Raw genomic sequence first — 27691 nt, 5'->3', positions numbered from 1 at the left:
ATTAATCAGTCTTGCTATATCAGCTTCCGTAAGATATTATTTAACTTGTGTTGTTTTGATAATTGATGACGATCCCTAAGCAGCCCAGACCACACTGAGCATGTGCACAGTCTTGGTTTTGCAAAGATGTTTAACAAAGTTACAATATGGTGACCCCCTGTGGCCAACTTTGAAAGCATAAATCATTTGTTTGATTAGGCTTGTGGTGCAATAAGTTCATGTTTATGTTTAGTATACAAAATACAGCATTTCTAGCATTATTCTATCTTAGATTTAGTTTCCCTTTAAGACTGTTAGCCCTTTGTTTTGTGTACCAGATGAAGCAAAAACACTCCATTTACAGTACAATGATAAAAACAAAATAGTCCTTACTAGCCATTCAGCATTTGTCAGAGAGCAAAGTCAATTCGCTTCTGACAAACCACCTGTTTCCAGTGGTAGAATAAAGGGAATGCTGGGCAGCTACAGCTGAAATATTGCCAAACCACTGACTAGGTTATTGGGTAGCCAGGTGGAATATTTAAAGTGGAATATTTTAATCTTGCTACACCAGAGAGCATGACATGAATTTCTATATGTATAAGAGATGATAGCATTAACACTACACAAATTCAAGTCCTAATGATCTCCTTAGGTTATCAGTTTTGGAATAATGCCAATTCTAAGAATGCCATGCCCCTCTTGACAAGATTCACAGCTGAAACCGAAATACTGATAGATAAGGAAACCTCTGTGTTGTTCATCAATACTTATTTACTGGCAGAAGTTTCAGTTAAACACGTTTTTAGAACTGCCTGCAGAGACTGGCAATTAGATGACCACATAATACAAGGATCATCAGCACACATGTGCCATGTAAAACAGGCTGATAAGTAACTACAATAAAGAATTGTGACAATAACAGAATATATCTTTCTTTGCTCCTCCTTTTCAGCATTGCACATTCGGGCAGATAGGGTTTTCCTGGTCACTGTTGAAACAGGATTCATCTGTCGGACTGTGAGATACTACTACACAGTTACACTACTCCGCAGTTCCACTTCAGAGCACAGTTCAAGGGTAGTAGCCTTTATGTCATTCCAGACAATAGTTGTGCATAGTGATGTTAGTGTTGTGTGGGGCTGCTTGCCAAAAAAAAAAAAAAAACAACTGTGCTCTTGACAAATAGTTCCTGTGCTGACTGGGATACTTTTCAACAGTGAAAATCGGAATTGAGGACAATTTTGTATTTGGGCACCTCACACAGTGTGTCTCACATACTTTTGGTCATATAGCGTATTTAACAAGATATTTGTCAACACCACTGTAATGTAGTGTAGTATAAGCCTGCTTACTGTTGATTCAGGTCACATTTGTTTTGTTTTTATTCTGCATTATAAAATAATTCACATTTTACAGTCAGCATGATATACTGGTTTCAAGACCTACAGAGATATACCTGTATATGGATAAACATAGCGATAGATAATTACTATCTCACCTCAATTTCTTGTGTAGCAAGGCCACATTCTTTGTTGCTTCTTCCAGAGTTTTTTCATCTTGAATCCAGCCCTAGAGAAAAAGTTTTAAGAGTCACGTTACAGTCAAATAATACAAGACAACAAACAGCTAATGGTAACAGCAGGACAATATTCTTTATTATTGTAGAGCAAAACATTCCTTCCTTTTTGTACAGGATTTGAACTTTTTGATGTTCTGATTTGCATTTTAAATCACAAGAATACTGTAGTACAAACCCAGAAAATGACCACTTGTACCCTAGCTGTGTAGGATCTTCTGTGACAGGCCTCTGAGGTATATCAATTCAGTTAGACTGTCAATGCTACGGACCTTAAGGTGGGCCAAACATTGCATTGGAGGGACAGAAATTTGGCATTATTGTATTGGAAATAGCAGCAAACAGAAAGGAGATAACCTTCACATGGCAAGGTTAACCGGAATTTCAAATAAAGCCAACGACAATAGCTTCATATTTTTGAGCAAAAATATATCCAGATAAAGCATGTCCAGACTGCTTCCCATCAGCTGTTATTGAGCTAGAGCTACACATTTACATCCAGATTCTAGATTTGTAGTTGAACAACAGATGGATGCGAACAGTTGAGCTTCTCTGGTCTCAATAAAAACGATACAGGTGGAAAACAGAGGCTGCTGCAGTATCTCACCAGCCCCTTAAAGGCACACAATAGGTAAAAAAATGCTTACCACAGGAAACAAAGCGTATCGCTGCAGGAAATCCTGAGATTCATACTGGTCATAGTCTCCAAAGTCCGCTGAAAGTTAAAAGGCAGAAAACTAGCTTGAAGAAACATTACAGAGCATGTGAATACTTGGTTAAAGTGGAGAAAGCAGTAGGGAGAGCTTATTTGATTTGGTACGTAACTCCACATCTGAAGATGTTTTGCTTGTATGGACCATTATGTGTCCAGCAAGGTCCTAATAAGACACAAATCACTATAGAACAGGGATATTATATAGTGAATAAAGTAACCCCTCTTGTAAATTATAAGGATATTATAAGTTACCGAGGAGTTTCATGACCATATAAAAACACGAGGCCGAAGGCCGAGTGTTTTTATACAGGTCATGGAACTCCGAGGTAACTTCTAATCCTATATAATAAAATCCAAGTGTCTCTGCGTCCAGTCCGTCCCTGTGTCCGTGGAAATGCGCTACTGCGCATGTGCCGTCTCAACTGATGGCGCGACCGTTACTCACCAGAGGGCGTTTCACTGGGCGGGCAAATGGGAGCGTGCAGTCATTCCTCGGCAGTGGGCGTGGCTAACGACAACCAATAGCCGGGCGGTGGCGGGAGGACGCTCGGCGAGCGTGGCCTGTTGCGGCCAATGGGAGCCGGAAATTCCTTTTCAAAAATGGTGTGCGCTGCGCATCCTCCGTGACGTTATTTTGGCGCGAAGGTCCCACATTAAATGCAAAGGAGGGGCGGGGTTATTTTTCTCATTCGTGTCATTCGCCCGCAGCGCCTGTGACGTGTGAGGAGGGGGCGGGGCTTGGATGCTGTACCTCCTGACGGACCCGTCTCCCATGTGTAGCGGAGGCGGCGGCCATGTTTTTATCCCTATTGTTTCAGCTGTTTGTGGGTAAATTGTGACTGTGACAGGGAGGCGGGGGTTGTAGTTACACAACAGCGAGAGGCCGAGTCATTTGTGTCCGACTGATTTGTGTCATAGTTCATCCCTTAAGTGGGGAGGTGGCAATAATAACCTGCTGGGCTGTCTCATGCCCAGAGGCCCCTCAGCTGGACGCCCTGTATTTACTCTCATGGGGCTCAGGGTATGGGGGGTAATTAGGGACCCCATAGAGGCACCACAATGTAAGTCATTTATTCTGATCATTAAGACTCAGCCCAAAGGTTTACAATATAAACTCTTTGAAGGGAGTGGAATTTATGTAATTGTTCCAGACACGGCCTGTGAGTACAGATTGTAATTACCTAACCAGACATTAAAGGGAAAGTTCTGCCTCTGTATGAGACATTCCTGCACTGTCACCCTATGTTCTGCCAAAGTATGTAACATTCCTGCACTGTCACCCTCTGTTCTACCTGAGTATGTAACATTCTTGAACTGTCACCCTCAGTTCTGCCCAAGTATGTAACATTCCTGCACTGCCACCCTCTGTTGTGCCCAAGTATGTAACATTCCTGCACTGTCACCCTCTGTTTTGCCCAAGTATACTGCATGTGCCCCACGGACCGTCTCTGGCGAATTTTTTTAGACTAGAACAATTCTGTTTTTATAAATGTTTGACTACATATGTTCTAGCGCCCGTTAATTTAACGGGCTTAATGTCTAGTATCCTCATAATTTGCAACTGGGGGTACTTTATTTATTATAATACACAAATTTCAGTGAGTCATGTGACAGAAATGACATCAGAACTCAACGTTTATAACTGATGACATCAGAACTCAGGATATAATTTACAAGATATTCATAGCTTTTGTGTATTATATATTGTTAAACGGCTATTCCCAGGACCCTAGACATCTGCAAAACGGAAAGTTGTTCATTCCTGGTAAAATGGAACAGTAACAGTACTTTTCTGTGTACTCTAACTGGCAGCCTGTACTTTGTAAGAGGTGTCAAAGCAGTTCTATTTCAAGAATTTGTCAAGAATTGGTGGGACTCTGAAGCGAGCAAGCTCGGAGAGATAAAACAATTCTAAAGCACATTCCCTTTAACATCCTCTAAGTTCTCTCTATTTATCTTCAATTCCTAATTAGGTGCCATATAAAAATGCATGCTAAATAACTATTTCATAAGGGCACAGAACTAAATCTCCTTTGCTCACTCACCTTGTACAGCCAGACCCGCCAGCTGAACGGTCTGCTCCAAGGTGCATGGAATTTTCCCCTCCAAGATGTCCTTTTTTAACTGCAGGTAATACTGGTATCTGTTGGACACACATTAAGTAGTAGTGATATCAAATAAGAATTGTTTCATAAAGCCATTTAATTCGAATATGAAGCAATATTGCACCTTTATTTTGAAATTAAAGGGGTAATTGACCTTTAAATTAGGGATGCACCGAATACAAGATCCAGAATCCTTCTGTCCGGCTGATCCAAATCCTAATTTGCATATGCAAATTAGGGGGTGGGGAGGGAAATCGCATGACTACACCCAAAGTGTTTTATTAAAATATGCACAGAGTGTGAGCAACATAAATGACTTCTGTATTTATAAAGCACCAACGTATTCCACAGTGCTGTACAATAAATGGGTTTATACAGAGAACATACAGAATTACATACATAGTGACCAATAACTGAAACAGACGAATAATCTCTAATACTTTTTACAGTACTATATACTTTTAACCTTTCCCCTGCTCTGCATTACTAGACTTTGTTATAACAGCTTCCTCCAATTATTTTTATTGGAATAAACCTGACACAGCTTGAACTGAAAGTCTTTTTAAAGGGGAACTATTGCGAAAATGAAAATTTAATATAAGCTTCAGCATACTGAAATAAGAAACTTTGTAAATACAATCAGTTAAATATTCTGCATTGTTTCTAAAATAATCAAGTTTATCTTCACTATCCCTCTCAGCATCTATTTCTCTTCATTCTCTTTTCATGCAGCAGTTGGGTGTCAGATATAAATTGACAGTTAGATGCAATATATCTTATGGGGGACTTCCTTTGCTAGCAGATGTATTAAAGCTCATTCAAATAACTGATTCCAGTACAAAAAAAAAATCTAACAAAATAACTGCCTTTTGCACAAATCCTGCATGTAGAGAGACATGATGTCTGGTGATTTTAATAGAGTGAGCTTGAATACATGTTCTAGGCAAAAGGAGCCCCCCTATAAGATATATTGGATCTAACTCTCAATGATTATCTGACACCCAACTCCTGCATGAAGACAGAATGAAAAGAAACAGATGCTGAGAGAGGGATAGTGAAGATAATCTTAATTATTTCAGAAACAGTAAAAAAATTTAATTGATTGTATTTAGAAAGTTTCTTATTTCAGTATGCTGAAGCTTATATTGAATTTTAATTTTTCAATAATTCCTCTTTAAGCATTCTTTCAGTACGGCACCAGCTACAAGAATTAAGAGCTGCAGAAAAGACAAGCAAGCTTTCAAACTACCTACTACCTACTAAGAGGGGCTGCTTTCAAACTACCTTGTCTTTTTTGAAGTCAGGCACCAGAACCCTGGCACGTGGTCACCGGTACTCTGGAATTTAAAAGGTGTGGTTAGATTTGGCATTGCTGGGTTTCTAGCCTTATATACACAACATGGAATTCAAAAATATCTCTGTTCTAAAGAGATGGAACACAGAGGTAAATTGATCCCTAGAGGACTCTCGCATGAAGTGAGAAAGGAAACAAAGATTGTGATGCAATTAACACCAAGCGTCAATTGTTAGAGGGGCAGTTAAAGGGGCAGAATACCCTCATTTTCTACATGAATCTAAAGAGGTTGGTCACCTTCCAAACACTTTATGCAGTTCAGTTCTTTTAAGATGGAACTGGAAAAATAAAAAATGTATTCAACAAATGTAGCAGATTGTAATAGGTAACCGAGCCTGGATTACTGAGCTGATTAAACACCAGAGAGAGGAACATTAAAGTTTCAACTTTAATTTTATGAAAATTGTCAAAAGAAAAAAAAAAAGGAATTGGAAAAAAAATGTCTCTATTTTATAGTGTACTATCTGAAACCAACAGAACTGGAAAAAAAAAAAAAATTGGAAGGTGAACAACCCATTTTTGGTTGCAAATACCTTTGCCTATTGTTTTAATCAGGAGAAATATTTAAATATATATCATTTTTGTTATTTTTTTTTCATTAAACAGGGAAATTAAATCCACGTCCCATCCGATCCATGCAAGGCAGGCAGTTAGATTATAAGTGCACAGATAACCCCTTGCATAATGATCTCCCAATAACAAAACAGTCACAACAAAAGGAGGAAGGGAGGGGGCTTTATACAGGTAAAGAAATTCTCAGCGTTACAAGGACCAAACACTGAGTAGCTTCAATTGCAATGCAATAACAATCCCATATGCTGGTTTATATTTATGTTATAAGAAGATTAACTCTCTTCACCTTGTGATCTCCTGCTGCAGCTGGAACACAGAAGGCACATAGTAGACCACCCCAAAGTACACAGTGGGTTCCAATGCATACTTGTCGAGTTGTTTCTTCAATGGTTTCTCTAAATCCACCCATCGTTGCTGGTTCTGCTTGTTGTAGTACCACAGACTGAAGTAAGTAACCTGCAGACGATTAAATGTCGTTGGGGGTTATTGTGACGAATGTACCATTATACATGGAAAGGGTGTGCACAACCCAACTCTATATGAAGAGAGTCCAAATTGTTAAACTCCTGCAGTTGCACTACAATTCACAGCATCCCAGAAGCAGTAGTTCAATAAAACCCAGAAGGCTGAACAATCCTCCTTTAGAACTGTACGTCATAGTGTAAAATGCAGGTTTGTGGCATCATTTACCGCACATACAACTAGCAGGCACAAAGTACCAGGCACCAAACTTTTGACGGTTTGGCCTACAAATTGTTGAATTTACTGCAAAATCTATTTTCATTGTCTTCATGGTATATGGGGACGCCTAGCCAAGCAGTCAATATGGAAACTTGTACTACAGGTATGGGGCTTGTTATCCAGAATGCTCTGGACCAGGGGTTTTCCGGCTAACGGATATTTCCGTAACTTGGATCTCCATAACTTAAATCTACTAGAAAATAATGTAAACAATAAATAAACCCAATAAACTGATTTTGATTCCCAAAACCATTAATTATATCTTAGTTTGGATCAAGTACAAAGTATTATTACAGTGAAAAGGGAATTCATTGACTGTGGGCAGGGGCAAAAATAAACGTATTGGGTTTATTTATTGTTTGGATAAAATGGAATCGATGTGTTATATTTATCAAAGAGTAAAGTTAGAGATCGCCACAGTCCACTCTAGTAAACTTTAATTTGTACACAAAAAAAAATGTTTTGAATGTTAGTAAACCAGCCTGAATAGTTTATTTTTTGTTTCTTTTGACAATGGTCTACCTATGCAGTCTGTCTTCTCGTGAAATGTACATTTCTTTTACAGATAATGCCCAAGTTTCAGCCTTAGGGCCCTTACACACGGGTGTTTTGAGCAGCGCTCCCCTGCGTTCCGGTTTCATTAGTTCAGCCGCAGGGGAGCGCAAGAGTAAATACACACCATTACTGTCAAGGGGGCTGTACTCATACAGATGCATGTAAGCTCTGAACGCAGATTGAAACGCCTGCGTTTGGCACGAGTACAGTCCCCTTGACAGTAATGGTGTGTGTTTACTCCTCCAAACGCCTGTGTGTAAGGGCCCTTAAAGGGATACTGTCATGGGAAAAAAAAATTTTTTCAAAATGAATCAGTTAATAGTGCTGCTCCAGCAGAATTCTGCACTGAAATCCATTTCTCAAAAGAGCAAACAGATTTTTTTTACATTCAATTTTGAAATATGACATGGGGCTAGACATATTGTCAATTTCCCAGCTGCCCCTGGTCATGTGACTTGTGCCTGCACTTAAGGAGAGAAATGCTTTCTGGCAGGCTGCTGTTTTTCCTTCTCAATGTAACTGAATGTGTCTCAGTGAGACATGGGTTTTCACTATTGAGTGCTGTTCTTAGATCTACCAGGCAGCTGTTATCTTGTGTTAGGGACCTGTTATCTGGTTACCTTCCCATTGTTCTTTTCTTTGGCTGCTGGGGGGAAAAAGGGAGGGGGTGATATCACTCCAACTTGCAGTACAGCAGTAAAGAGTGATTGAAGTTTATCAGAGCACAAGTCACATGACTTGGGGCAGATGGGAAATTGACAAAATGTCTAGCCCCATGTCAGATTTCAAAATTGAATATAAAAAAATCTTTTTGCTCATTTGAGAAATGGATTTTAGTGCAGAATTCTGCTGGAGCAGCACTATTAACTGATTCATTTTGAAAAAAAATTTTTTCCCATGACAGTGTCCCTTTAAGGCTGAGCAGGAATTGGTGTATACCTTGTACTGCAGGAAGGCAAATACCACTGTTTGTTGAAGTGAAAAGCAGCTGTTATTATTATCACGTATTTATAAAGTGCCAACATATTCCGCAGTGTTGTACTATAATGGGTGTAAACACTGAGCATCCAGATTTACATACAAAGCAACCAATACCTCTTTAATTAAAGAGCAGTCCTGCCCAAATGAGCCATTGTTAAATTATATTTAGTTTATTCTAAGAATTCTTGGACTATGCCAATATATTCAATATATTCAATGTCAAACTTTCCTGGACTTTGGAGGATACAGTTCAATCATATCTTTTATGCAATACAAAATTGCCAATGAAATGTTCAGTGCCTATCCCTACCAACAATAAAAGCATTACTTACTAATAGTGAAACTGTCAGAAATTACTTTGCATAAACAGTACAATTTTTCCCAAAAATGCAAATAACTTGTTGCCACAAACCGTATCAGTCAGTGATAGCTCAATCCAACAGTGATCTGGGTTTGCCACGTCCAGAAAAGCGATATCATGTAGGAAATGAAGATTTCACTGGAGAGCTTTTTTAGTGAAACAGTGAAGACGTTTATTCAAGATGCATTCAAGCACTTGAATAAACGTCTTCACTGTTTCACTAAAAAAGCTCTCCAGTGAAATCTTCATTTCCTACATGAGTGCTTGAATGCATCTTGAATAAACGTCTTCACTGTTTCACTAAAAAAGCTCTCCAGTGAAATCTTCATTTCCTACAATTTTTCCCAGCCTTTACAATGCCAATGAACCCTTTAAAAAGAAGCAGAAAAAGAGTTAACACACAACTGGCAGACCCAGCCAGTGGCCTGATGTACAAAATGTGTGACACAATCCCGCAGAAATCAAGAGAGCCCATGATTAGAATTCTGAACAGTGGCATCCATTAGTCATCTAACCACGGACAGCTACTCAACGTAACTGGCTCGCATGAAAACTATATAACGTTACCATCACAAACAATTAAAGAGCCCCTGTGCAACGGAAAATGGTTAAAAATTACAGCAAAAGGGAGACCTACAATAACAAATAATTTGTTTAGATCAGGCAACCAGCAAAAAGCAGCCTTCTCACCACCCAGGAATGTTTCTGCATTCCATTCATTTTCTATTACTGAAGTAGGAGGGACAGGTAATGCTGTCACACAAAGAGACTTATTCCCACTTGGTAGAACTAGTTATCCCTGTTGTCACTGTAGGTACAGCACTGAACCACTGCTCTCGGCAATTCCCCTCACAAGCAACAAAACATGTTTAACTATCAAACTATGAGGCATATTTATTAAAGAGTGAAGTTACCACAGTCCTCTTGACTGAAATTCCGCCTCTCTCCGTTCATTTCTATGGGATTTTGAAAGGCATATTTATCAAAGGGTGAACTTTCACTTTTTTTCCATTTCAACTTTTTTTCACTTTTCAACTTTCACTTTTTATCCATTGATAAATACTCTTTTAAACATTCCATAGAAATTAATGGAAAGTGCGGAATTTCATTCTAGAGAGTTTTAAAAATGGCAAATCTCTAATTTTTAGAGGGGGGAAAAAATTTTTTTTTTAGATTTATTATGTTACAAAGCTACTAAATATTTTTTTTTTTTTTTTACTCCAGCTAAAAAATGGCGAAATCATGTAGAAGTCAATGGCAGATAGTCCGTTTAACAATTAGAACATGTTTTTTACCTTTGTGGTTCTCGATAGTTTCAAGCTGTTTGCTCTGGTTTTCGTTCGATAATCCGATAGATTCAAGTTTTATTTTTAGTGCACTATGTTCCTAAAGTTTATTGTATATACGAGTATTCATTTACTGTGGCCAGGGCCTCAAAATCAATGTGATGCAGGGAGCAGCATATTTATACACAAAGGAACCTTGTACTTTGAGCCTCCCCTGAGCAGATGTATGGGATCCAGAAACCCATTATCCAGAAAACTCCAAATTACAGGACATCTCCCATAGGGGCATATTTATCAAAGAGTTAGAGATCACCACAGTCCACTAGAGTTAAATTCCGCCACTCTTCACTCAATTGGGTTTATTAATGAGTGAAAGTTCACCCTTTGATAAATATGCCTTTAAAAATCCCATTGAAATGAATGGAGAGTGTTGGAATTTCACTGTAGTGGACTGTGCTGATCTCTAACTTCACTGTTTGACAAATATGCCCCTATGACTGTAATTTAGATAGAAATTTCTGTTTGTGCCTTGCACACACTAAGTCGCAATCATAGTTATCAGGGAAGTTTCACTGAAACTTATGACTCAACAATAAAGACAAGTCATAGTGCCTGGGTCTCTTTTTCAGATGAAACCAACAACAAGTATTTGAAAGAAAACAGAATCAAATAAAACAACCCAAAAACAGAATGGTATCAAAAACAGGTCTACTTATTACACACACACAAAAAAAAAAAAGTGTGGGACTGAATCTACTGAATTATTTGGCTCTCTTGGACAGGGTTAGGGAGTTTCCCTGCTTAACAATAGTTTCATTTTAAAACAAGAAAACCACATTGACAGGTTTAACATGTTTGATGTATTCTGCTTACTATGGGAATAAGTAAAGATTTTTAAATGTCTATTGCACTGCTGTAAGGTACAGGTATGGGAGCGGTTATCCAGAATGCTTGGGACTTGGGGTTTTCTGGATAACGGATCTTTCTGTAATTTGGATCTTCATACCTTAACTCTACTAGAAAAGCATGTAAACATTAAATAAGCCCAATAGGTTTGTTTTGATTTCAATAAAGATTAATTATATCTTAGTTTGGATCAAGTACAATGTACTGTTTAATTACTACAGAGAAAAAGGAACTCATTTGGATTATTTTATTATAATGATGTCTATAACAGACAGCCTTTCTGTAATTTGGAGCATTTTGATAATGGATCCCATACCTGTACTGCTTATGTAGTAGAGCTAATGATGAAGGAGTTCCAGCAAATCCTTACCAGCTCCATTTACATCTAGCATGGGGGTCCCCAACCTTTTTAATCCATGAGCTACTTTGAAATGTAAAGAGTCGGGGAGCATCACAAGCATGAAAAAAGTTCCTGGCTGGAGCCAGATAAGAGCAATGATTGGCTATTTGGTTGACCCTATGGGGCAAATTCACTAAGATTCGAAGTTGCGCCAGGCGCAACTTCGCCGGGCGTAGTTTCGCCAGCGCTCCGCAAATTCACTAAAATCCGAAGTTGCGCTCAGGGGTAGCATATGGTTGCGAAGTTGCGCTAGCGTTGATTCGCTATGTAAAGCAAAGTTACGCTAGCGAAGGCTAATTTGCATACGGAGCGAAATTCAAATTTCAATGGAAGAATACGTATCAGCACTACAAATGCCTAGAAAACCTTCAAATCAGAAAATAAAAATTTTATTTTGCCCTACACATGTGCCCACTGTCTAGGTAAGTTGCCATGAGTCAGGAAATGTAGGGGGGAAGGAGGGGAGCCACAAAAAATTTTTCGATCTTTTTCAGCCTATCACCCATAGTGTAGAAAACACACCAGCGTTTTTTGGGACTTAGAAAAAATTTTGACTTTTTTTTAAACAATCCCTATCTACTCTATTGCGCTTCGCCAGGTCTGAGGTGGCGAAGGAAGTCTAGCGTAAAAGGTAGCGTTCAGTACACTGCGCAAGTTAGTGAATTTGCGTAGTTACGTCGCTAGCGAAAATTCGCCTGGCGTAAGGGTGCGAAGTAACACTAGCGAAACTACGCCAGCGTTCGTTAGTGAATTTGCGCAGTAACGAAAATGCCAAACGCTAGCGAATTAACGCTAGCGTTCGGTGCTTCGGCGCTTAGTGAATTTGCCCCTAGGTGAATTGGCATCTTACAGGAGTATTTGGCAGTAAACGTATCTTTTTTTAACCAAAATTTGCTTTGAATTAAAAAATAGGTACCTGCATTAAGACCGTTGGGTGCAACATACAAGGAAAACAACACAATGCTCATGAGCAAATGGTTGGGGATCACTGATCAAGCGTAAACATCAAATTGTAAGATAAAAAAAGTCAATATAATTTTTTTTAAATACACACAAAGGTATCTGGGTATTTGACTGGGAAAAAGCTGAACAGCCCAATTACACGGTCAGTCTTGGACCTATGTTTCCATTGCAGTCAACTAATGAAAACTCTGGCAGCCCTTCCCCACTGGCAGTGAGTATTCCATGCTGAAACGTTTAGGTAATTTATATGCAGCTAAAATTTGCAGAGATGCTCTGAATCTACAATTCTATACTAATTCTACGATAAAAGATCTGAGCAAATCCCAAACCAAGTCCAAAACCCCAAACAGCATATGCAAATTAGTAAAATCCTAAAACAACTGGAGCATATGAAAACAAATTTCCACCTTCTGTGTTATCCAGTGGTCTAAAGTCATATTTAATAATACTGATGATATTTAGGGATGGGATTCTCTTTCACCTGGCACTGGTGGGATTCGTTGCATCCCTAAAAACTTCTATGCTGACTTTTCTGAATAAAACATTAAGGTCTACAAACACCCAGAACCATTTCCCATTGCATTCAGTAGCAATTTTGCAATGACAATTCAAAATGTTGCTGTTTACATGCTCTCTATGTTTCTTAAGCTGGCCATAGACGCAAAGATCCGATCATAGGAATCCTCGGTTCGTACGATTTTCGGACAGTGTGTGGAGAGTCCTGACATTTTTTGTCCAACGGAGATCGGTCGTTTGGTCGATCAGACAGGTTAAAAGATTTCTGTCAGCTGCCGATAATGGGGCAAATTTACTTACCTCTGAATTTGCCTTTGCCGCACTTCTCCAGGCATAGATTCGCCAGGGCCTGCACAAATTCACGAAGATCTGAAGTTGCACACAAGTTACAGATCTTTTGCGACGTTGCGCTAGCGATGTTAAGATCAGCGGTTCGAGGTTACGCTAGCGATCGGAAATTTGCATAAAGAGCCAAATAGAAGTTTGAATGGACGTGTATGCTGCAGCAAATAAATAACACTACACAAGGCCAGGGAAACTTAAAATTATATAGAGGTGTTCTAATGCCCAACATATGTGCCCACAGTATAGTTTAGGTGCCATATGTTATCAAATGTAGGGGGGAAGATGGGCACCCATCACCCTTTAAAAAGTAAAAAACGCCAGCGTTTTTGGTGACTTAGAAAAATGTTCAATTTTTTTTTTTCAAACTCCTATCTACTCTATTGCACTTCGCCTGGTCTGACCGGGCGAAGTAAACTCTGGCAAAAGAGGTAACATTCAGAAAAAAAAAAATATTAAATTTGCGGAGTTTCGCCCCTTCGTCAGAGTGCAACTTCGCCAGGCGTTAGGGTGCGAAGTTGCTCTAGTCTATCTACACGCTGACGAATTTTTGCTAGCGTTAGCCACTTCGCCCTTTAGTAAATTTGCCCCAATATCTCAGCATGTATTGCCGATCGAACAATTTTCAGTGGGAGACAGTCACTAGCTTTTGTCGGACATAACTTTCGTACGATTGTTGCAAGGGCAGAACTTCGGCTAATCTGTTCTATTTCTACTTTATTTGATCTGAAAGGTTAGTGGCAGGTCTGGAGATGGGATTCGAACGATCGGATCTTTGCATCTATGGCCAGCTTAAGACTAGAAATCGAATCTTTTGTATCGTGAGCCACAATAAAGACTGGTTCTATATGCACTTATACGATTGTCTACAGTGCATCTGAAAATGAAGAAATGTGTTTGGAAATGAATAATAAATATCACATTAACATCCTGTCCTTGTGACATTAACAGTGTGTACTAAGGGCCTGCAATCATAGACTACTGTCTGTATCCAGAGGTTTTAACTACATTGTTTAACTAAACCTCAGATAAACCGTCTTTTCCACTGTCACGTATTAGGTGAATAGCAGAATGGGAGATTTGCTGCACGCTTTTCTGCTCTACTATGCACTAAAAATTTCCACAAAATGCCTTCCCTCTAGCAATAAAGTAAATCACCAATGTAAAAACATATGCAGGCCTTCATTTTCTGAAGAAAACAAAGCACCATGTGTGTTTTCCATCGCCTGTTTAATTTATTGCCAATAGGGAAAGCATTTCAGGAAGATTTGTCAACTGCAGTAGCGCAGATTTAAATGTTAGTCACCTTTAAATAACTAGTTGTTTTCAGATAGATCAGCAGAAAGAACGACTTTTTTCCAATTATTTTCTATGTGTCACCAATTTTCTAGTATTTGCAGTATAAAGTGTCAACATTTTGTGGGCACATGTGGATCCACGGAGTTGTGCTGCTCAGTGGGTATCATAACACTAGCACTGAAAACAAAGGGGGGGGGGGGAGAGACACACTATCATGAATAAATTGCCATATGTGAAGTCTTAAAAAGTGAAATGTATGTGATATTAAAGGAACAGTAACATCAAAAAACAAGTGTTTTAAAGTAATGAATGAATAAATAATAAGTGTTGACCTGTATCTGTAAAACTGTGGTTTTTGCTTCAGAAAGACTATTATAGTTAATATAAACAAGATGCTGTTGCCCTGCACCTGTAAAACTGGGGTGTTTGCTTCAGAAAGTCTATCATAGTTAATATAAACAAGCTGCTGTGTAGCCACAGGGGAAGCCATTCAAGCACACTACAAATAGTAGATAACAGATAAGCTATGTAGAATCACATTGTCTACTACAGAGCTCATCTGTTATCAGCTATGTAACCTGTACCTTTTTCAGCTTTGAATGGCTGCGCCCACAGCTACCCAGTAGCTTGTTTATATAAACTATAGTAGAGTTGCTGAAGCAAACAAACCTGTTGTACGAGTGCAGGCCAATAGTGCATTATATTTTCATTAATTTAATACACTTTCATTTGTTGGTGTTACTGTCCCTTTAAAAATATAATGTTATACTTGGGATCAAGTGCTTAAAACATAGAAGCACTGGCAGCCACTCACCTCTCTAAGCTCCAGCCTCTGTGCAACAGCTTCCAAGCATTCCTGCCCAGAGCTCTCCACTGACAGTGTGAACTCCACAAACTCATTGTTTAGCAGCTGGATCCTGGCCACCAGGCAACTCTTACTAGACACTGTGTATCTCCGAGTCCTCTTTAACTTCAGGCCAAAAGGCAAAGGCATCTTCCTAAACAGCAGGATCAACTGGAGGGTTCCGAACTGAGCCAAGTCACCCAGCAGCCATTAAAAAGAGAGAACAGTATCTGCACGTCGGGAACATCCAAGATCCTGCAAAGAACAAAAGTCATCATTTGTGTCCTTTTATCAAAGCATGAACAGTCAATGCTTAGCAAATTGTAATTCTATTGATTGTCGGGTGGTCCCTCACTCCAAAGACATCAAGGCTATCAGACAGTCAGTGGCACCGTCCAAGCCACACAATATCCAAGGTAAAAGCAAAGTTCACTCTGGAGAGCCAAATTAGATTCAGTGTACTTTATTCAAACACAACATGTTTCGGACAGACATGTCCTTCATCAGGTGCGAATTAGCACCTGATGAAGGACGTCTGTCCGAAACATGTTGTGTTTGAATAAAGTACACTGAATCTAATTTGGCTCTCCAGAGTGAACTTTGCTTTTACCTTAGCAAATATGTATTTTAGTCACTAACCAGGAAACAGAATACACTGTGAGATACACATTTTAAAAGCCGACTGACAACATATAACAACTTAAAGGGATACTGTCATGGGAAAAAATTTTTTTTCAAAATTAATAATTTAATAGTGCTGCTCCAACAGAATTCTGCACTAAAATCCATTTCTCAAAATAGCAAACAGATTTTTTTATATTCAGTTTTGAAATCTGAGGGCTAGACATATTGTCAATTTCCCAGCTGCCCCAAGTCATGTGACTTGTGCTCTGATAAGCTTCGATCACTCTTTACTGCTGTACTGCAAGTTGGAGTGATATCACCCCCTCCCTTTTCCCCCCAGCAGCCAAACAAAAGAACAATGGGAAGGTAACCAGATAGCAGCTCCCTAACACAAGATAACAGCTGCCTGGTAGATCTAAGAACAGCACTCAATAGTGAAAACCCATGTCCCACTGAGACACATTCAGTTACATTGAGAAGGAAAAACAGCAGCCTGCCAGAAAGCATTTCTCTCCTAAAGTGCAGGCACAAGACACATGACCAGGGGCAGCTGGGAAATTGACAAAATGTCTAGCCCCATGTCAGATTTCAAAATTGAATATAAAAAAAAATCTGTTTGCTCTTTTGAGAAATGGATTTCAGTGCAGAATTCTGCTGGAGCAGCACTATTAACTGATTCATTTTGAAAAAAAAGTTTTCCCATGATAGTATCCTTTTAACAATATGTTAAATTTAGTGATTTGTTTAATATGCCAAATAATATCAGCAAAACTAAAATTATATCATTTTATAATTGTGTATTATGTATTATTTTTTCCTAAAAGAGAGAAAGCAAATGTATAATACAAGTGCAGATTTATTAAGGGTCGAATTGAAAATTTGAATTTTCAAAAAAATATGTTATTGTCAAAGCGGCCAAATTTGACTAGGGAATTATCCAAACTTGATTTGAATATGAATTCGATTTTCGAGATTTATCAAAGTCTGGCTCTTTAAGAATTTGAATTGGACTATTTGACATCTAAAACCTGCCGAATTCCTGTAGAAGTCAATGGGAGAGGTCCAGTGACCAATTTTAAGACGTTTGCAGCCTTCCTGACATTCAAGTTTTTTTCCGAGAAAAAAACTCAAATCAAGTTTGATCGAATTCAAATCGAATTTGATTTGAGTTTTCGGGTCAGTAAAATTAGTCCGAGTTTTAAATATTAGATTTTTTAATAGCTAATCGAATATTCGCATTGAGTAAAATCGAATTCATGTGAGTAAAAAAAACAAAAAAAACAAAAAAAACAAATGAATCTGAAATTCGACCCTTCATAAATTGCCTCCCCGCTCCTTGTTTTTCATCTTTTACTTACCAAGGGCCCCAAGTTGTTTTTCCTGCATATGGCTGCTCCCTATGCCTATTTGTATGGTGCATGCAGAAATACTTTGCCAGATGGAAGAAAGGCATAATGAATCTAAATTGTCTGTATCATAAATATGTGAGCTGCATTTTGATGGCAAACCACTACTACAGGTGATGATAAACAAACAGCCCATGTGACATTAGCATAAATATGAATGTATCTTACAAATCAAGCTTGGAATCTGTGAACACGCCACACAGTGAGTAAAAAACTAAAGTCCCTTCTCAGCTGGCAGTTTTTGAATCCAAGCCTGCTGTTTTATCTCATAAGTCCAAACACAAGGAATGTTTCTTTCAGAGACATGGCAAGGGAATGTCATATTTCCAGACAGGTGTATAGAGATATGAAGCCCTTTAATAATCCCACTGCTTTGTTTGCCTTATGGGTATGAAGCTACAGAGGTGGTTTGCATTCTAGAAAAGAATTAGGATTACACTGCCCAGTGTGTCAAACAATGGTATCTAAATGAGAATTGTAAAATCAACTGCTATTGTGTGTAAGTAGTCTTCTTTGTAATGCAAATGTTTAAACCGTTTGATAAAAATTTGGTAGCCAACTAAAAAACAATAGTGTATAGACTGGAACAAATGGCTACAATGCTTAAAATTACTTTCACTTATATTCCACAAAGAAATTTACCTTATAAATAAAAAAAGGTTCCACCATTTTGAAAAAGATACAGCTAAAAAAAACTACCACTATCTTACTGTGTTATTGGCAAATCATCTTTGACGGACTTTAACAATTAGGTTGCCCATTAAAGCCCCTTCACTGTATGCATGTGGTCAGTGGATCAGTGGCATAATTAAGGAGGTCCTTGCCACCACAACTTCCCTCCCCAAATGTTTTTACCTGCAGCACACAAAAAAAATCTCTCCAACAAAACAGATCAGTAGGGTACCCGTAACACAACATAGTGAATAAAGTACCCACTATTGTAAAATATAAGGATATAGTCTACAGTCTGGTCATTTCCCTATGGGAACAGACTGTAAATTATATCCATATAAAGGGCCGCCGAATTTTAACGCAGCGCGTCAAAATTTGACGCCGCACGTCCGAAACGCGCCCAAATTTGACCTCGAAGTTATGTGACCTGTATAAAAGCACTCGGCCTGTGGCCTTGTGCTTTTATATGGTCACATAACACCTTGGTGACTTATAATATCTTTATAAATTACAGTAGGGGGTACATTATCCACTATATTATAAGTCACAGAGGAGTTCCATGGCCATATAAAAGCACGAGGCCAAAGGCGAGTATTTTTATACAGGTCATGGAGCTCCGAGGTTACTTGTAATATCCTCATATTTTTCAACCAGAGGAACTTCCTTATTATAATACACAAGTTTTAGAGTCATGTGACAAAAATGACATCACTGCTCACCGTTTATATCTGATGACATCACTAGTCACCGTTTATAAGAATATAATTTATAAGCTATTCATGGCTTTTGTGTTTTATACACAGATTCCTGATACAGCTGTATGCCTTACCCAAAGAATAATCAGAATGTGGATCGGAGGGGGGGAGCGGGGGTTGCCAAAGGCAGGGCCACTGTTTCACTGGGGTCTTTGCCAATATATCTTGAAGAACAATCACAGAAGAATAAAGCAAATGTACCCCCTGAGTATACAGTCGCTGTAAATTCCCCTTCTTATTTAAATATTAAGGAAATAAAGCATCCTCTGCTACAACAGAGTTTTCAGCTCTACAACCTTCAGTTTAGTTCACAATCTCTTCTCTCTCCCCATAAAGTGAAATACTAGCGATTCCTAGTGATTCTCAGAGATTCCTAGTGATTCTCAGCGATTCCCAGGAGCAGAAGGAGATAAAGAAGAAAAACAAGTCTTTTTAAAGACTATCAACTTTTATCAGGAGCAGAAGAACAACTTGCCCAACCCATTGTGGGTTGTTTGGAGGAAGGTAAGGGTCCTTTATTTTCCCATCCAGGGCCACCATCAGGGGGGGACAGGGGGGACAAGTGTCCTGGGCATGAAGGGGGGCCCAGCAGTGCTGCACTTTTGAAAGCCGGGCCCCCCTTGAGAGCGCCCGAGCCATGCGGCCATTTTTCTAGTAATTTTTCAAGTCCCGAACAGCCAAAATGCAGAAGTGCCGAAAAGCCCGAAGTTATGAAAAAAGACCCCAAGCTATGAAAATAGCCGAAGTCCCTAAGCACCGTAAAGACCTGAAGTCACGAAAACAGACGAAATTAAAGTCCTGAAGCAGCGAAAAGACCCAAAGTCACGAAAGGAGGCAAAGTTGAAGTCCTGAAGCACCAATTTGTGGGTTTTTTTTTAATCCACTGGCCACCAATGTATTATTTTAATATTCTATAGGCCCCTGCAACCAATGTTTTTTTTTTTAAAAAAATTTTTGGGCCACAATTTTTTTAACTTGTAAGGGGGGCCCTGGAGCCAATGGTTTTTTTAAAAAAAAAATATTCTTCGGGTCCCCAATTTTTTTTTTTTTTTTTTACTTGTAAGGGGGGCCATGGCACCAATGCTTTTTTAAAAAAAAAAAAAAAACTTTTATGGGGGGGCCTGGCGCCAATGTTTTTTTTTAAGTTATAAGGGGGCCCTGGCCATCAATAGCTTTTTTATAACTTGTGTGTGGGGGGTTACTTTTTTAGCGGTGATGTCTGTGTGGTCTTTTAACTGTGATGTGGAGTGGGTGGGATCTGGGGTGGGGCTTGGGCAAAAGTGTGGGCAAATTGTTGTATAGGGCCCCATGATTTCTAATGGCGGCCCTGTTTCCATCTGTAATATGTATTACACATTAGATGAGGCTGAAAAAAGACACGTCCATCAAGGTCTACCTTTTTGTGTAACTGCTGATCCAGAGGAAAGTAGGGCCATGACAGAAATAATGGGCTGATTTGTGGACCAAATAAAATGGGATGGTATTGTCTTAAAGTGGGGACATGGGGAGCTGATGGAGAGTGGCATTCGATATACCTAAGTAAGTATTTGTTTCTAATTGGAACCATATTAAAACCATAGTTTCTGAATGAAAAGGGGTTCTTATTAAATAAGATGTAAATATGCTGCTGTTTTTACCTCTGCTCTTTATTGTGTTTATTTGGGGGTTTTACATCTTTACATTAACTCTAACCTTCCCAAATCTCTATTTTATATTACAGGAAAATCAAAGATGGGCATGAGTGCAAGTAGCAGGCTTTACTACCAGTGGCACTATGAAAAGGTAAAGGTGCTCACAGCTAATTTCCTCATTTTATTTTCTGACTGCATAGAAAGGTATCCAAGAGGTTAAAGGAGGGGCTAACCCAATGCTCAACATGGCATATCTTCTGTGTAAATACAATGAAACAGAAATTTGACAGGGTTTAGCATAGTGTGAGCCCTGACCTCAATGTTTTCTTGCTTCTTACATTTAGCACTCACGGTGGTTCTCGCCTGATCCGGACATCTTTGAGATCAGGGATTTTAAGGATACACTAGCGGGCCCTTATCTCGAGTGCATCAGGGACAAGATCACCAATGACCTTAGGTTTGCACTCTACGATCTGTGGATGGCCAAGGACTGTGTGAAGATTACAAAATGGTGGAAATTACACCTTAAGAACGCATTCTGGCAGGACTACAGATAAATCAAGGCCCACCTGAAACACCTCTACAAAGACCTAGAGAAGATCAACAAGGCCATACTGATTAAGAACAATGAGAGATTTTCAGGTGCAGTATATAATCCTTTTCTTTGCCACATTTGGTCAATCACTTAATTTTGCTTAATCACCTGATTTGTGCTTAATGTGCTCCTAAATATTACAGGTGTGGGATCCGTTATCTGGAAACCCATTATCCAAGAAGCTCCGAACTACGGAAAGTCCATCTCCTCAACTAATCCAATTTTTTAAAAATGATTTTTTCTCTGTAATAATAAAACAGTTTCATGTACTTGATTCAAACTAAGATACAGTTATTGGAAGCAAAATCATCCTATTGGGTTTATTTAATGATTACATGATTTTCTAGTAGACTTGAGGTATGAAGATCCAAATTACAGAAAGATTAGTTATCCAGAAAACCCAGGTCCCAAGCATTCTGGATAACAGGTCCCATACCCATATAAGGATTTTACAGGGATATCACTTTCGAAGGTAAAAAAATACATAGTCTGAGTTATCTTGTTTGGTTTTACAAATGGTCCTCGGAACAACTCACAAACAGCACATGATACCAGCACCACCAGCAGTTTCCTCGGTACCAAATACCGATGCACCTCAGTCTAGGCACCACATCCTCAGGAAACAGCAGTAAGTATGGGGCATCTCAATTCCACCAGTGATGCCCCCCTTTCATCCACTGCACTTTCACCAGTGGTGCTTTCAGCCACCGTAGTTCCACCAGTGGTTCCTCCCCTTTATCCAAAATATGGTGTTATACACAGGAACCCCTTTAAGCCACTTGGTAGACCCTGCATTCCTTTTCATTCCATCCCTCAGACTGCAAATGCCGGGGTCTGCAGGCTGCCCAGGGTCCAATGGAATGGAAAGGAATGCAGCATTCATCGTGCGGCTTAAATGTGCCCATGTTTATGCTGCCATAGTCCCTTCTCTTTCTCATCCTTTCACCGCAGTCCCTTACCTTACCATATCCCCCCCCCTCCGCTTCCCTTGATTCAATGTGGCGCATTGATCGTGAGAGCAAATCCGATCGCCTTTACGAACGAAAACGAAATCCACTTTTCAGAGGTTTTTTGCCTTCCTTGCGATCAAAGAGCGCAGTTTATCTAATTATTAATAAAGCTGTGGATTACACAGATTAACTACAAAGTTATTGTGTGTATCTTTATTGTGGGTATTAGGGCTAGGGATTTGGCAGGGATAACATATAGAGGGAGAGAAGTTACAACAAGGCTCTTATAGAGCAGGAAATGGTCGCATTGGTTATGTTTCTCCTTGGTTCCTAACAATGAAACTGAAATAACATATAACTGCTGTGTCAGTCCTATTATCCTCCTTAGGATTTATAGGAACCTATGTAATACTAAGAGCCTATAAACATCCTTTCCAAATCTCACCCTAACTGGCCTTTGGACAACTCTTCCCTTTGGGCCTTTGGAAAAGGGCCGGCCCCACAGTTTAGAAGGGCCCTGCTGGTCTGTGTTGGTTTAAGGAAGCCATTGAAATTGAATATTTAGAGAGAAAACCAGTTACATGCAGATCTGCAACCAAATTCTGTTTTAGAATCATCATCTCATGCTCTTTTACCTTAGTTGTCAAAAATTCCCTGGAATTAGGAAGGAATCTACTAATTTAGCCTCTTCAGTAGATGATAACAAAGGCAAGTTATACTGGGTTGCAACTGGATTAGGTGGGATATTTATAAGGTATAATCTATAGAGGTTTTATGAAACAGATGTTGAGAATCAGACTCCTGGAATGAACACAGGGTTGAACATAGCTAGCTGTAATGTATGGAGGAAGGTTATACAAGCTAAAAGTGCATTACACAATTCCCTCTGTAAAAAGCTGATAAAGCAACAGGGTAATAATGAGACTGTGGGTGGTTAAATGACAGCAAGACCAGCAGTTTAGACATACAGTATGAATGAGGGTATTATAGATAAAAGGGATCATGCAAGCAACTGGTTGGCGGAAGTGATATCATGCACACAGTGTAGGGGGCGTGCTTAGGGCAGGTGCCTAGGGTGCCATCGGACTTAAAAACAGCCCAAGGAGAGAAACAAATTATCTGAAATTAAATGTTAGTACCTTAAAATATTCAATATCATGAAATCTTTACGAGTAGCAAAGGGAACCAACAGCACTTGCTTGTGGTATTAATTTCAAGGTATGATAATAAAAATGTTTTCACCAGGTGTAATTACCTAGAGTCAGTGTCGACTGGCCCACCGGGATATCATGCTGCTAAACATTTGGCATATTTCATGGTCATTCTTTATTTCTATGAGAACAAAAAGACTAAATAGATGATAGTATTATATCATGTAAAGCAAAGAGACTAGGAGAATAGCGGTTGAGCGAGACGAGGAAGAATAATAGTACTGAGTGTGGGCTCCTGGTCAAAGGTTTTTGGGTGGGCCCCTGGTGTCCCAGTCTGACACTGATGATTGTGTGGCGGGGTAAGTTCCTTCTCCCTCAGGGTCCCGGGCTGTGCCATTACAGATGCACATGGGCAAAATAGGCATGAAGTACAAGTCCAGTGCCCATGTTCAAGACAGTGTCGACAAGCAGCTGGTCTAAATCACCCTCCTGTTTCATGCTTTTCAGTCAGATATTTATGCTAAGGTCACATAAGTAGTCATAAATCAATATTTAAGTAATATTTTCCATGGAAAAGAATGCTAACAATGCTTTTATGGACGTAGATCATATTGGGACAACATCTCTAAAAGTAGACCTCGCGTTAGTAAAGTAAGGGCACTCCTGTCCTACAGTGTTAAAGCACTGGAGTTAAAGCGGCCCCTGTTTATTGCAGTTTACAATATAAAAGTATCTTACACAGGGCCTGTAACTAGGGTTGCCATATTTTCCGGAAAAAAATACCTGCCTTCCTGTATATTTATCTTTTCCCCCCTACTAATAACTTTTGAGATCAACTATCATTTTTAACGGCCAGGTGGCAACCCTACCTGTAACTCTCAAGTGTATGGAGAGTATCTGCTTCCAAATGATCTAGCATGGCCTCCATGCAAAGCCTTGTATACTCAGATGCAGTGCAAGTGTGTTGCCACTTTTGATTGTTTGGGCCGCTGTCAGTAGAAAGAAGCATCCTAAAAATTCTATGGCATTTACTTTTATTAATTATTTATTATTATTCTCGAAGAGCAGCATATGATTTTAATACTGGACTATTGCGCTCATTGCTACTAAAAAATGTCAGCTTAAAAACATTTTTCTGATGATAATACTCTGCCAATTTGCAACTTTTGTCGTTTCTGAATTATTTCGTCAGTGCCAATTGTATATAATACGAATGACTGCACAATGAGGTTGTTGCACATCATTAATAAATCCTGATGCCACAAACGTCACTGAAAATACCATATGCCACTACCAACCTGCACATAACTGTGTAAATAGATGTCATACTGTTACCCGAACAAAGGGCAGCCGTTTACTGCCCAGCTGTCACTTTCGGTAGGGTAGCAGCTGTGCCAGGCTCAACTTTAGACTATTAACGTGATACAAAGATATTTCTGATTGCCCTCACTGCCGAACCCAGGCTGACTGGCAGAGCCCCAGATGAAATTCAACCCTTGCACAAGTCAGAAATCTTTATTTAGCGGAGTTAAAAAATTAGGTTAGATTTCCAAGAAACCCTCCTAGATCCTTTACCCTCAAAAAGGGCTACCCTTGCTTAGGGTTGCCACCTGGCCCGTATTTTACCAGCCTGGCCGGTAAAAATGATGGTTGATCCCAATGTTATAAATAGGGAAAAAAGATAAATATATAGGAAGGCTGGTAATTTTTTCCAGAGAAAGTGGCAACCCTACCCTTGCTAAATTTGGCTACAGAACATTATGCACGTCCAGCTCGTGTGAAACTACATTTCCCAGAAGCCCCTTCTAGCCAATCTCGCAAGATACAGATGTCTCCTGTCTGGATGGGGTTTATTGCTTTCTTTCCACTGGCCTTGCTCCAGAAATGCAATGACAGTTCATTGTGTGCTTTGCTGTTGATTTCTCATTCCCAACACCAGACAGCACCTTAGATAATAAACAGAAAAGGCAGCATAAGAATGAGTGAGTGGAACACTACCTGTTACACAGATCCAGGATTGCAGTACAGAAAATCCCACTCAGGAAAGCTCCACGGGTTTTAGATTCGTTCTAGTGGCGAGTGCACAGATCCCCGCTGCACCTCCACTTTCAGTACTGGAAGCTACAACTCCAGCTTTAGCATTGGAAGCTGCAATCCAGCAGCCCAGAGATCCGCTCACTTCCTGTCTGGCAGCGAATCAATGCGCGCAGTAAAGCGGTCCACAAGCAATGGACGGACAGGAGTTTCCACTAGGAAACGTTTCCTTCACTAAATTGTGGCTTTCTTGAGTTCTGTCTATCCCGCCTTGAGCGAGGTGTGTGTCGGAACAGCGAGAGTAAAGGAATGTGAGGGCGAGATTAGTTTTCTGCGGAAGGATCCAGGGGATGGTTTACGCGCATGATCTCAGTTGTTTGGAATGCCAGGCATTGGAATCCTAGCGATGGGACAGCTGCCTCTCTCGCTATGCCCATTACAGAAATAGCAGGCAACGGGGACTTATTTATTCGCCTCATCATGTGATTCTTTATTCTGAGCGCTGCTTACAATGTATAAAGCCTTATACAACCCCTATCAGCACGAATGGCCAATCAAGCTGCCAGCTCAATGGACGCTAGGTGGCCTGTTATCGATATCGAGCTTTGTCATTTAAAGGAATTGTTCACCTTCCAAACACTTTTTTTTCCAGTTCAGTTGTTTTCAGATTGTTCCCCAGAAATAAAAACTGTTTTCAATTACTTTCCATTGTTTATTTTTTACCGTTTTTCCAAAATCTAAGTTTAAAGCCCATTACAAAGCTGGAAACAGTCAGAATAAGAAGGCAAATTATTCAAAAACGATAAAAAAAAAAAATATTATTAAAAAAAATAAATTAGTTACATACTAAGGGGCCCATTTACTTAGCTCGAGTGAAGGAATAGAGGGAAAAAAACTTCGAATTTCGAATGTTTTTTTTTGGCTACTTTGACCATCGAATGGGCTACTTCGACCTTCGATTCGAACTAAAAATCGTTCGACTATTCGACCATTCGATAGTCGAAGTACTGTCTCTTTAAAAAAAAACTTCGACCCCCTAGTTCGCCACCTAAAACCTACCGAAGTCAATGTTAGCCTATGGGGAAGGTCCCCATAGGCTTTGCTATCTTTTTTGGTCGAAGAAAAATCGTTCGATCGATGGATTAAAATCCTTCGAATCAAACGATTCGAATGATTTAATCGTTCGGTTGAACGATTTTTCGTTCGATCTCTCGATCGAACGAATTGCGGTAAATCCTTCAACTTCGATATTCAAAGGATTTCAATTCGGCAGTCGAATATTGAGGGTTAATTAGATATATTTATCTTTTTTCCCTATTAATAACATTGGGATCAATCATCATTTTTACCGGCGAGGCCAGTAAAATACCACCCAGGTGTCAACCCAAGCCACCACCCTTATAATTCAGGAGCTGTAAGTTTGTGCTTACCCCACCTAAATGACAGATCACATATAGTTCTGCCCCACACCTACATGGGCAAACTAAGGTCTAATTAATCCTGCAAGTAGACAAGACAATTGATTACTCAGAGAAGCTCCGATGCTCTCACAAGATTGAAATTGCCAAAAGAACCTGCATGGACCACTCACAATTGGTCTGTCAAATCAGTGGAATATCAAGAAATTAGACTACAAGGGTGCTCCATATGGAGCCATATTGTTTATTGAGACCCTATTGCAGGGATCCCCAACCTTTAGAACCCGTGAGCAACATTCAGAAGTAAAAGGAGTTGGGGAGCAACACTAGCATGAAAAATGTTCCTGGGGTGCCAAATAGGGGCTGTGATTGGCCATTTAGTAGCCCCTATGTGGATTGTCAACCTACATTGAGGCTCTGTTTGGCAGTACATCTGGTTTTTATGCAACCAAAACTTGCCTCCAAGCCTGGAATTCAAAAATAAGCACCTGCTTTGAAGCCACTGGGAGCAACATCCAAGGGGTTGGAGAGCAACATGTTGCTCGCGAGCTACTGGTTGGGGATCACTGCCCTATTGTAAGACATTGATTTGGCCACAGAGGACAAGCAAAAAAAAAACCTGACTATTGAAGATTGGAATTGATATTTTCTACAATTCCTCTGCTCTACACCACAACATATACTGCTTCCATTAAAAAAGAAAACCTTTAGTTTCTGGTGACGGCATCACTGGATAAAAAAAAGAGCTCTAATTTCTTTCCCACTTTTTCCATTTAGTGAGTCAGCAGTTTGTTATACCCACATTTTTGTAGACTGGATCATATGGAAATAATGAGGTCACAAAATCTATGGTGTTCTTGTGCAGTACCCTTAGCAACACTGTTCAACTCAACAACATGGCAATTTAAATGAAACGTGCCCTCAATATGTATCACTTTCAGTTTGATGTGTGTCAC

The 27691-nt window shown here is 39.5% G+C and overlaps 1 protein-coding gene across 3 annotated transcripts in view; it reads right to left on the bottom strand.

Moving 5' to 3' along the window:
- Positions 1–25904, bottom strand: part of ptpn21.S (protein tyrosine phosphatase non-receptor type 21 S homeolog) — a 50034-nt gene extending 24130 nt beyond the window's left edge. Inside the window, exons 1-6 of one of the 3 annotated variants that reach the window (XM_041574495.1) lie at positions 25282–25904; positions 15470–15754; positions 6592–6761; positions 4319–4416; positions 2206–2273; positions 1481–1551 (exon numbers count right to left, since the gene is read on the bottom strand). In XM_041574495.1, coding sequence (XP_041430429.1) covers positions 1481–1551; positions 2206–2273; positions 4319–4416; positions 6592–6761; positions 15470–15649 — 587 coding nt within the window. In that variant the 5' untranslated portion in view covers positions 15650–15754; positions 25282–25904. Of the gene's footprint in view, positions 1–1480; positions 1552–2205; positions 2274–4318; positions 4417–5662; positions 5716–6591; positions 6762–15469; positions 15755–25281 lie in introns of those variants that run through there. The other 2 variants (XM_041574496.1, XM_041574497.1) reach the window with 2 other exon arrangements.
- Positions 25905–27691: the final 1787 nt, after the last annotated feature.

Source organism: Xenopus laevis, chromosome 8S, assembly GCF_017654675.1.
Source record: "Xenopus laevis strain J_2021 chromosome 8S, Xenopus_laevis_v10.1, whole genome shotgun sequence".
Taxonomy (NCBI): domain Eukaryota; kingdom Metazoa; phylum Chordata; class Amphibia; order Anura; family Pipidae; genus Xenopus; species Xenopus laevis.
This window is presented reverse-complemented; position numbering and strand designations above follow the sequence as displayed.